General features: G+C 33.3%; 1 protein-coding gene across 2 annotated transcripts; it reads left to right on the forward strand.

Annotated features, from left to right (window-relative positions):
* Positions 1-2,105: 2,105 nt before the first annotated feature.
* LOC139524596 (uncharacterized) lies at positions 2,106-10,324 on the forward strand. 2 transcript variants are annotated; one of them, XM_071319514.1, is made up of 6 exons: positions 2,106-2,269; positions 3,076-5,391; positions 5,728-5,908; positions 6,396-6,709; positions 7,100-7,480; positions 8,096-10,324. In XM_071319514.1, the coding sequence occupies exons 2-6, from the start codon at positions 3,096-3,098 to the stop codon at positions 10,042-10,044; spliced, it is 5,121 nt and encodes a 1,706-aa protein (XP_071175615.1). In that variant the 5' UTR covers positions 2,106-2,269; positions 3,076-3,095; the 3' UTR covers positions 10,045-10,324. The 2 variants fall into 2 exon arrangements, with proteins under 2 accessions (XP_071175615.1, XP_071175616.1); XM_071319515.1 differs by having other exon boundaries at positions 2,170-2,396.
* The last annotated feature ends 2,172 nt before the right edge of the window (positions 10,325-12,496 follow it).

The raw sequence follows: 12,496 nt of genomic DNA on the forward strand, positions 1-12,496 counted from the left end.
CAAAAAGGGGAATATCCATAAAACCTGCAAAAATTAAACGTTAAACTATCATCATTCATGGGAAGAATGGAAAACATCTGCCAGACTCCTGACTAGGTACATGTATTATCCTAAGGAAATAAAGGGTTGAAATTGAATCAGCCTTTATAGATAGCTGAACATCCTACTTGTATAGCAAACAAGAACTATTTTGACTGGTTTATTAGTCTTATGATCCTTCAAATTTAATAAAAGATTGATATGTTTTAAACCTGTAGATGAAAGGGTAGTTTTATTACAAAACACCTTTATACAGACTTTTGTTTTAAAGAAAATGCACTGCTGTTGAAGTATTATCTTTTTGTAATCATATTCAGATACATTTTTTTCAGTTAACAATGACGTTATCCATGACATATCTTAATATAAATTCGGCAATCCCAAGTAACACGTGACACAGCAAAAACTGTGGAGAAGAAAAATTAAACAAAATTAAACAAAAATTAATGAAATTATTAACCGTTTCAGAACGAAAAAAATGAATGCAGCAAAGAATCTAACAACTGTTGTGCCAAAGTTTAATTAACAAAATCGGAACACAAGGAAAATTATTTAAAAAAAAAACAACGCCGCTTAATGATCACTTATTGTTCACCTGCTCAATGATATAAGTGTTGAATGTATATCAAGACCTTCATGTTAGTTAGCAGTCAAAGTTTTCTTTCAACAATCATCGAATTAAATAACACGAATAAGATTTCTCGATTATATTTACGTTATGCATTCTTAATAATTTATAAAAAAAAACGTGACTAGACAACTTCAATTAGAATAATTTTATATGAATGCATTAACGGAAAGCTTAATACTAAAATTTATGATAAAAGAGATCATTTCTCATTTCCTGTCGTTAATTATCCATTTTTAGATGGTGACGTTCCCTTGTCACCATCTTACGGTGTTTATATATCTCAACTTGTACGATTCGCTCGTGTATGTAACAATGTTTTAGATTTTAACGAGAGAAATTTATGTATTACTGAAAAATTATAACACCAGGGTTTTCGATATCACAAACTAGTCAAAACATTTACTAAATTTTATCATCGGTATAAGGACATCATTCGTAAATATAGCTCAACATGCAGACTTCTTATACGTTCAGGTATTTCACATCCAATATTTTATGGAAATATTCTTTATAAAGCTTAAAAATGTCAGTATTCACCTCAGAAGCTAACAAAACCTCTAACTAGACTTATTAAGAAGGAATATAGTTACGATACTGTTGTCAGGTCATTAAAGATTGCATATTTTGGCGTTAATATTTCTTTGCATCGGAACTAAACACATTTATTATTAATAAACCAGTTGTTGGCATAACACGGGTTTTGTTCTTCTCATATATATGTTATGATGGTATGATACTAAATCCCTCACGGGGAGGATTGTGCCTGATATTCATATATTAAGACATAATTTTTCAATCAGTTTAATTGAAGTCCGGAGCTGGCATGTCAGTTAATTGCTAGTAGTCTGATGTTATTTATGTATTATTGTCATTTTGTTTATTTTCTTTGGTTACATCTTCTGACTCGGACTTCTCTTGAACTGAATTATAATGTGCGTATTGTTATGCGTTTATTTTTCTGCATTGGCTAGAGGTATATGGGGAGGGTTGAGATCTCACAAACATGTTTAACCCCGCCACATTTTTGCGCCTGTCCCAAGTCAGGAGCCTCTGGCCATTGCTAGTCTTGTATTATTTTAACTTTTAGTTTCTTGTGTACAATTTGGAGTTTAGTATTGTGTTCATTATCACTGAACCAGTATATATTTGTTTAGGGGCAAGCTGAAGGACGCCTCTGGGTGCGAGAATTTCACGTTGCATTGAAGACCTGTTGGTGACCTTCTGCTGTTGTCTGCTCTATGGTCGGGTTGTTGTCTCTTTGGCCATGTGGACAAATTCCCCATTTTCATTCTCAATTTTATTGATTCAATAATTTCTTTTTACGGTATATCAACAAAAGTGTACTGCACAGAACTTCTTTTTTGTTATCTTTCAGGCTATCTGTTGTTCATTCTTTTCTATATTTTGATCTTCCATCAACAGTATCACGTGATTACTTTGTTATTAATAGTACACTCAAAATTTACAGTTAAATAGTTTAAACTTCCTTTTCCGTAATTGTTGACATTTAAATTATCGAAAATGCTCTCTTCATTGACGATTTTTTTTTAATGAACACAGACAAACATAATGAAATGACGACACCATATACCAAAAAAGGTGAGCAGAATTAATGTATTGTTTAAAAAACCAAGGCTACTTGTCGACTTTCGGTTTGGTTTCAAGCAACGGCCATCCAAATGAATATTTGAATATTACATTTTTATCTTCCAGGAAGATTTTGCAGGTAAAATATGTATATAAAAGAAAATAAAGATAACACAGTTCAGTTCATATTTTGTCTTTTTACTAAGTTAATAAATAAATCTTTCTTACGACTAAAGTTGTCTCTGAAACTTCACCGAGGAAATCAGCTGTCATTCCTTGTTTCACTTTGCAACTCAAAAATGAAACCAAAATTGGAAAGAAGATACTAAATCCATTTATCCTGTTTAGAGATAGTCTCTACATTTATCAGCACCACCATAAGATATTTCATAAAATCTCCGTAACAAAAAATAATAATTGATTTTTAAAATCAACAATTATAGCAAATATCAAACGATGGATATACAGGAAATGTTGGCACTCACAAACATGATATTTTATAAGTCAATAGAAAAAGATATTGACATGACTCAACAAGCTCAACAATCTTCTTTATAGCAATCACTTATAATCTACAATATTGGTTAAGAATAAGTATTTTAAAATTGTTTTGTGAACATCGCCCCAATCAATCAGCAAGATCATACTTTATTTTGCCTTTTTATTTATCTTTAATTCAAACGTCACAAATGGGTCAAGGCGCGTCTGGCGTACAACTTTATAAGCTTGTTTTATGATGAGTTTATTGTAGTATGTTGGCTATTCATTGTTTCCAGATTCTTCATAGACAGTAGAATAAGTAAGATTTCATTTTGTAGATCTATAGTAAAGAGCAATAATGGATACATCAGGGGAAAATAGTCCCATTGATAGAAAGAAAAAAGTTCAGTATGTTAACGATTTCCAGACGGGGAAAACGAAAGTGATAGAGAAGAACGTTAACCTTGGTAGATCTTTAAACAGTTATTTTGACAATCATACTTGTTCATCGCTAGTATCAAATTCCTCAAAGGAAGATGACGATAAAGGAAGAAATAATGAATCTCTGGATGAAGCTAGTCATCCCATATTAAATGATTCACAGTTTCCTGAAAGGTATACAGATGAGGAAAATCTCGCCCATGCTAGTCATGAAAACATACTCAAAAACAGACCTGAGGTTCAAGGGGTAGATTTAAACCCAACTTATTCAAAAGAAGAAAATCTAGGAACTATACTACACAGCACCGAACACACAGATGGCTATTGTGACATTCTTTGGAAGGACACAAACGAAACAAAGTCCTCGACTCATCAGGGAAAAACTACAACAGGACAGTTGGTTATTGACCTCTCAAAACATACAGGTCAAGAACATGAAATTATAAAAACTTATAACCCTATATCAGACCAGGTTTCCGGTCAAAACACTGAAGAAATATTTGACATCGTAGAGACAGAAGATATATTAGTAAATATGAATGAGGGAGAAGAACACAGAATGTATAGCACTGACAACTCTGGCATGGGGAACAAAGCAATGGAAGTATTAGCACCATTTGATGAGAGTAGTAAATTTAACAGTGAAAACTCACAATCTACCAATATTACCACCGATATGCAATTGTGTAACAAAACAATTGATGCAAATGAAATTTGCTACCTTTCAGTGAAACAAACTTCGAAAGACATGTTGAATGTCCTAAGTAGGAACTCGGTATTTCCACGACCAAAGGATCCAGTAGAACACTCACTAGGAGTCAGATATCTAAAGAATGAAGTTGTACCAAAACAACTAGAAATATCCGACGAAGTCGAAACTGAGGAGAAACTGAGAAATGCAAATGTTTCATATGAAAGGCCAGAGAAAAATAAGAATTCCTTGAAAAGTGAGGATGAAAGTAGTTCCATAAGTAGCCTTGATAGTGACAGCTCCAATGAACAAAAGAAAAATGATGGCATCGGAGGTGAAATTTGTCACGGGCTTGTTGTCACCAAAAATGAGATAAACGATGAAATAAAACAGAATCAAAAAGACAAAAAAGAAATATATGGTCAGCCTGAAAACCGGAAATTAGATGACACCATGAACTCAAAAAAGAGTAATCTTAGGATTCAAAAACAATCGTTGGAAAGTCAGAAAACGGGTCGAACAAAAGAATGTGGAACACAAACTGATTTTGTGTATTCATCAGTTAATGAAATATACAATATTTTATGTGAAAAATGTGGAAATATAATAGATATGAAAGAAGTATTATTACATATTCTGAAATACCCATTGGCATTGAAAAGCAGTCATAAGTGTACTGAATCCGACGAGTCAGGTTTAGTTGATAAAAATAACGAGAGAGCAGTGACAAATAAAGAAAACATGTCGACATTGCAAATGGCAAAAACGAGTATGGACAATAACAAAACTTCGAACCAAGGAAATGGTTTATTGAATAAAAATCCACAGCAGTATAATGTGATGAGTTTGAATCTATCCGGAATGCCGTGCCAGGAAGTAAATCTAGAAACTTGCCAACCCACCACGAGACCACCTATTCAACACAGTGAAAAACAAGATGTGATATTAAAAAATAGTATTTCATCCAAAATTACAAACAACAAAACATCAAAAGAAATAGTTGAAGAGAACAAAATACAAGAAAAAGTTTCTTCAGATGTAAGAGAACCATCGAGCTTATACGCTGGACTTAAGGTGCAACGAGCCAGAGAAGAGTTTGAACAAGCTGTTGAAGGATTTCAGGATGTCTACACGTCATTTCCACCTGCAATTAAGGAAGGAGAAGGATATAACCAGGAGCAAGATCTATCATCCAGGAATGAGTTGTATTCAGCTGGTATGGAAGTAGCAAAATCAGTTATAGAAGTTGTAGCAGAAGCTAACAAGCCATTTGACGACATGGAGGACGCCAAGGAGGAGTATCAATGCAATGATACACATAACCAAAGCAAGATGCTTCCGCCTAGACAAGAAGAACACCAACATAACAACGGAAACCATGTTCTTAAAGGATCATGTCAGACTGTGCATCAAACCAAGTCATATAATAACCCATTATATATTCAAAATCACACTAACAAGAAAGGACTGTCGTATAATAAAATATCATACCCAAAAATGAAACATGGATACAAGACGAAATGTAAGTCAATAGTTATACTTGGTCTTGTATAGTATTATATTTGAATTACTAAATCTTACAATTGTGTTTCTAAAAAGTTAATATAAGGACTCCAACATCAAGCAAAGAAACCAGTTTTAAAAATAATACTAAATGAAATGATAGTTCTAAATTGAACAAGATGACCTAAAAATTGCCATGCTTTTTATGCTATGTACAAGGTCTTACTTCTTTTGTTTTATAAAGACAACACACATAAGTTATTAAAAGAGACAAAATAATACACTTATATTGTAGCTGTTCCTTTAGGATCTTTTTATGTAAGGATCATTTAAATTCCTGATTTTTCTTTTACAGATAAACATAGATGTAAAGCTGATATGATGGACAAACTTTCTATATTTGCTGATGAAAATTCCTTAGATGTCCATAATGTTAGTGCAGATGGAAACTGTATGTTCAGTGCAGTCGTTGACCAGCTGTGGATAAATGGAAACTTTATATTTACACCAGATTCTCTTCGAAAAGAAGCTGTAGAGTCAGTATTTTACTCCTTATGCATCGTATTATATTTTTTCCCGTTTTTAAGATTCACCAAATTATAAAAGTATACCTTTCTCAGACCAAACGTGTAACAGCATCCATGCAGTCGCATGCGAAGCACAGTCATTTTATTAGAAATAAAAATAACGAACAACCACTCAAATTTTACAAGTGAAAAAACATAAAAATCTCATATTTGTGGTTCGGGTTGTTTATGATGTGACATAATTAATTTATAGTTATATGTCGTGACTATCAAAATATTTAGTATATTTGTATGTATTTGTATATTTAATATTCATGTCTCCAAACAGGTTGTTGTGCAAAAAAAGTATGCGCTTAAAGACACTTAGATGACAACTTAATAAAATGTGTATTATAAGTTTCAGGAGATACAATGTCGATTTATATTGTAATATATTGTAATATAAACAATTGATAATTCATGCGTTGATTTTCTTCATGTATTTTATATCTTTAAGGTTTCTAAGGAAGTGCCCAACCCATAGAGACGGAACCCACCTCGACTCATTTTTAGATACTGAATCGTGGGACGAATATTTACGTAGAATGGAAAGAAAGGGAGAATGGGGCGATCATATGGTTTTGCAAGGTGTTTCAGAAGTCACACATTGTAGAATTCTAGTCATAAACTCTGATCTTGTGAAAACAGAGCTCAACCCTTGGCACTCTACTCATGATGAAACACAGATAGATATAGTTTTACTTGGACATATGGGAGAATATCACTATGTTAGTCTTAGACCAAGTAACTGGAAAGAAACATGGGCAATACGTAAGTCATCAATAAAGCTTCTGTATTCACTAATGTCCCTGAAAACTCGTTAATTATTACATTTAGAATCAGTATCTTTAAATGTTTACAAGTCATGCATTTGTCTCTGGTTTCAAGATACAAAATAGATATAAATCATGCAAAGGTTTTATAACACTTGAAAAAGTAAAATCACAAAAATACTGAACCTCAAGGAAAATTCAAAACACATCAAACGAATGGAAAACAACTGTAAATATAACAGAACACTAATAACTACTTTAATCAGAAATAAATTTTGAAGTCAATAGGAAAAATGATAATTTAAGGGACAGAGAAGATAACAAGGGACATTCGTATTTGCACATTGCAATATAGCTAACGATTATGTTAATGCAATATGTTTTTAAGGTGCCAAAATGAAATTAATGCACGAGTTACAGAATCCACACAGTTCTAACCAAGACCTTGATGATGACCAGCTGAGTGTTTTGCATACAAGAGAAACAAGAACTGACGTGGCAGACAAAAAAAGCATACCTATAGACCAAGACCAAACTGAGGATAATCATGATAGAACACAGCTGAAAGCTGACGATGAAAATTTGGAACAAGGAAATAAAGAGACTGGCGTATGTGATGCGCAACAAACTGATAAAATGTCAGCATGCAGTAATGAAAGCAATGCTGCAAATAATGAACTAGATTTGTCTTACATAGCATTTCAAAATACAGAGCTGCTACAAAAATCCAATAATTTCAAAGCAACAGAAATACTGTTTGATACACAAGGTACATTTATAACTTTTTTATGACTAAACCGTTGCAGAAATCAGTAGATTTATCTGAAAATGTCTATTGTTACATAACATATTTAATTTAATTTGCATTAACATAAGGTTAAAAATCAAAACTTCAGGCATTTTAACCTTAATAGATTTATGAAAACGTCACATTTAAACCACCCTTAATATAATCATATGAGAACCGAAAACCCATTATATGCACAAATACTAAAATACAACACTTGTCGTCTTTGTACAAGTTGGGGATGAAATCAATCCAAAAAAGGGCGAAAGATTCTCAAAGGACATTCAATTTCATAAGTCTAAAATAAACTGGCATTCTCACTTATATCTTGAGATTGTATTGTGAGAAAAAAGATATTATTCATGGCCATATACGACTTCTTAAAATCATTTACGATTACATACATCTTCAGCTTGATTTTTATATAGAGCAGTATTAAACAACAAATGTTTCTATATGTTGAGTTATCTTAAAGATACACTAGATTATTAGGTGGAAAAAAAAAGTATGGCGGAAAAATTAATCAATATTGCTTTAACTAAAATAAGATATAGCGCCTGTGATTTACAATTTACAATAGCTTTAATTTCTTTGTAGAAGATCTCAATAGAGTAGTAATGGAAGCTAATTTCATCGACCCACTGAGTGGAGTTCCAACGCAACATCTCTCCTTCTATTTAAGACAAGTACTTGAATCATCGGAAATTTATGTTGATAATAAATTGAACACTTTGAATTATCACGTGAAAACCTCTGCTAGAGACCAAAATGTTGATGTCGTAGTGTATGGGTCAGTCGGCGAGAGAATGGTAGTCTCTCCACATATGTGTTGCCACCACAATACAATTCAGCCTCAAATACTATTTTACCAGTCAGACGTAGCCAACATTGTATATGAAGCCGAAAGCGCTATTGGTCCACATTCGCTTTTGGCTGACACAAATTCCTGCGCTCCTGGAAATCTAACACTTCAAGTTCCATACATAGAGTATTTTGAATCATGTAAAACAGAAAAAATCAAAGAAACTGTTTACCTTTGTGCGCTTAATTCTGAATTCACAGTAACTTTCTGTAATCAACATATTCACCCAAAGATAACACAAGGGATAGAATGTTCACAGTGGCCAGAATCGTTAACATCCGAATGGCACACAAGAGAAAGACCGAGTGGATTCCCAGACTCAGAAATGATGAAAGAACTTGCCAGTAGAGCATGCTACGTTCGCAAATACAGTAATAGCTCTAATCAGAACTCTGATATTGAATGGCAGTTTGTATTTCCAACCGTCGAAACCGACCTTTTGCGAGATATGATGAATCCAAATATGAAATATGCCTTGAGATTGTTTAAAATGATAACCAACTTTCAAACTGAGACCGTCCAACGGGGACTTCGAACAAACCATCTGAAAACAGTCATGTTGTATAGTTGTGAAAGTGTCCCAATCTCTGTCTGGTCAAACAACATTGGTGGTGGAGTTTTGTTTTTGATATCATCACTCATGTTATATTTACATCGTCGTTGTCTTCCTCACTATATAATGGCTTCAGTCAATTTATTAGAGGAATATTCAGATTTTGAATTAGACAATTTACTCATGTGCTTAGAACAAATCCGTTTATTTCCACTTATGGCCCTCAATGTTTTTGCCGAAACCAACCACCTAAGAAACCAATGGATAATCGATCCAATCGTCAACGATTTGCATCGATTCCGAAATGACAGAGATAATTTAAAATCGATAGAACAAGCTTTCTCTCCCACTCTCATAGAACTTGCTAAGCGGCTAGTTATGTTTGGAGTGCACGATTTCGAGAAAGGGTTTAATATGATAGAGCGGGCATATGACCTTATATATGACCTTGAAAAACAAAGAAAAGTTGAAAATCCACAAACATTTGAGCAGTTTATTGAACCTTTCGCTTATGCTGTCGAAGACCCAATCACTCGATATTTTTTCACCGACTTTGTTGACAGTAAATTAAGAACGAATATCTTAAGTAAAATGGTGGACTCGGACCATGTGCGTATTGTGGGTGATGTTGGAGATAGGGAAGCTGGCGGGAAATATAATGAATTTCCTATACCTGATGGGAGCAAACTGGATGATGTTGAATATTTGCAAAGTCTTGCTAACTATTTAATGACGATTGACAAAAAAGAATCGGCAGCCCATTTTTTCAGATGTGGAATTACTCTTGGTAGATGTGCTCTAAAGGAAGAAATAATTGATGTGAGCGAAATAACTGACGAGGAAGTAAAAAAACAAATTACAGAAAAGAATATGAAAACAACCCAGAACTTTCACTATACACTGTATAGTTTGTACAATAATTTAATCGATTGTTATAATCACATGAAGCAAACAATTTTGTTTCAAGAATTCATTCACGATTTCGAAGAACTAGTTGAAACTTTATCATATCCATGTTACTTTAAAAAATTAGCAGAAACATGGGACGCTCTTGGGAACGTGGAGAAAGCTGACCTGTATCATGGCAAAGCTGATCAACATCAGCATAATAAGCACAGCACACGCGTTTAGATTTGCAGTTTTATACATGGTACTTGTACATATAAATAACATTATTAAATTATGAACGTGAGTGCAAAGAGTTTTAAGACGAACTACAGTCTCTAATGTATACAAGTTTTTAGACAAAACAAATTCTGTTAAACGTACCTAATTCTCTGGTTATTCATTTTTAGTTTGATCAATTATACAAACACGAATGCTGACTAGAGTAGACTTGACCATTACTCATTTAAATAATTGCATGGATATAATAACATTTTCATCAGACGAATAAAGGTGAAACTTTGGATATACAATTAGTTTACTTTAGATAGCTCTGATAATGTTTTTGGTTCCATTACCTACTTCTCCCGTGTTGAATTTAAAAATCTTCGAATCTCCATCTTTTCGTTTCTGCTTTAAGAAATAAGACATTCCATTATTAAGAGATTAACCATTTTCCAACACTCAAAATGTAACATAATTCCCATTCAAACGATTATGTATCTTTGAGTCGAATATCTACTCATTTGTGTGAAACAGTTTAAGAACAAGAAAAAAATGCAATAATTTAGCAAACTTTGGTTCACACATTTCCATTCTATTATTATACGACCGCAAAATTTTTTGCATATTTTGGGAGTTTTGGTCCCAACAGTTTACGAATAAGGGGCCAAAAAAGGGACCAAATAAGCATTTTTCTTGGTTTTCGCACAATAACTTGAGTATACGTTAATAGAAATCTATGAATTTTAAACACAAGGTTTATGAACACAAAAAGAAGGTTGCCATTGATTTTGGTCCCAACAGTTTAAGAATTAGGGGCCAAAAACGGCCCAAATAAGCATTATTCTTGGTTTTCGCACCATAACTTTATTATAAGTAAATAGAAATCTATGAAATGTAAACACAAAGTTTATGACCATAAAAGGACGGTTGGGATTGATTTTGGGAGTTTTGGTCCCAACAGTTTAGGAATAAGGGGCCCAAAGGGTCCTAAATTAAACTTTGTTTGATTTCATCTAAAATTGAATAATTTGGGTTCTTTGATGTGCCGAATCTAACTGTGTATGTAGATTCTTAATTTTTTGTCCCGTTTTCAAATTGGTCTACATTAAGGTCCAAAGGGTCCAAAATTAAACTTAGTTTGATTTTAACAAAAAATGAATTCTTGGGGTTCTTTGATATGCTGAATCTAAACATGTAGTTAGATTTTTGATAATGGGCCCAGTTTTCAAGTTGGTCCAAATCGGGTCCAAAATTAAACTTTGTTTGATTTCAACAAAAATAGAATTCTTGTGGTACTTTGATATGCTAAATCTAAACATATAGTTAGATTTTTGATTATGGGCCCAGTTTTTAAGTTGGTCCAAATCGGAGTCCAAAATTAAATTTTGTTTGAATTTAACAAAAAAATCAATTCTTTGGGTTCTTTGATATGCTGAATCTAAACATGTATTAAGAATTTTGATTATGGGGCCAGTTTTCAAGTTGGTCCAAATCGTGGTCCAGAATTAAACTTTGTTTGATATCAACAAAAATTGAATCCTTGGGGTTCTTTGATATTCTGAATCTAAACATGTATTTAGATTTTTTATTATAGGCCCAGTTTTCAAGTTGGTCCACATCGGGGTCCACAATTAAACTTTGTTTGATTTCAACAAAAATTGAATATATAGGGTTCTTTGATATATGCTGAATCTAACCATGTATTTATATTATTGTTATTTGGGCCCGGTTATCAAATTGGTCAACATCGAGGTCTAAAGGGTCCAAAATTGAACTTTATTTGATTTCATCACAAATTTAATCCTTGGGGTTCTTTGATATGCTGAATTTAACCATGTATTTAGATTTTGGATATTGGACCATAAGAGGTAAATGTCCAATTTAAAAAATTTTAAGTTTTTAGTTTAAGTTCTTAGACCACATTCATTCTGTGTCAGAAACCTATGGTGTGTCAACTAATTAATCACAATCCAAATTCAGAGCTGTATCAAGCTTGAATGGTGTGTCCATACTTGCCCCAACTGTTCAGGATTCGAACTCTGCGGTCGTATAAAGCTGAACCCTGCGGAGCATCTGGTTGCATTTGATTGATTTGATCAGCACTATTGGTTTTCATGAAGGCCCTATACAGCTCTCTGTTGATACAGTATTTCAGCAGTATTGGTTTTCATGAAGGCCCTATACAGCTCTCTGTTGATACAGTATTTCAGCACTATTGGTTTTCATGAAGGCCCTATACAGCTCTCTGTTGATACAGTATTTCAGCACTATTGGTTTTCATGAAGGCCCTATACAGCTCTCTGTTGATACAGTATTTCAGCACTATTGGTTTTCATGAAGGACCTATACAGTTGATACAGTATTTCAGCACTATTGGTTTTCATGATGGCCCTATACAGCTCTCTGTTGATACAGTATTTCAGCACTATTGGTTTTCATGATGGCCCTATACAGCTCTCTGTTGATACAGTAT

The sequence above is a fragment of the Mytilus edulis genome, chromosome 5 (assembly GCF_963676685.1).
Source record: "Mytilus edulis chromosome 5, xbMytEdul2.2, whole genome shotgun sequence".
Lineage (NCBI taxonomy): Eukaryota > Metazoa > Mollusca > Bivalvia > Mytilida > Mytilidae > Mytilus > Mytilus edulis.

Bases quoted from the DNA above. Each gene is read 5' to 3' on its own strand.
- LOC139524596 (XM_071319514.1), top strand. From the start codon at position 3,096: ATGGATACATCAGGGGAAAATAGTCCCATTGATAGAAAGAAAAAAGTT. The intron at 5,909-6,395 runs GTCAGTATTTTA...TATATCTTTAAG, and splicing joins CTTCGAAAAGAAGCTGTAGA to GTTTCTAAGGAAGTGCCCAA. The intron at 7,481-8,095 runs GTACATTTATAA...ATTTCTTTGTAG, and splicing joins AATACTGTTTGATACACAAG to AAGATCTCAATAGAGTAGTA.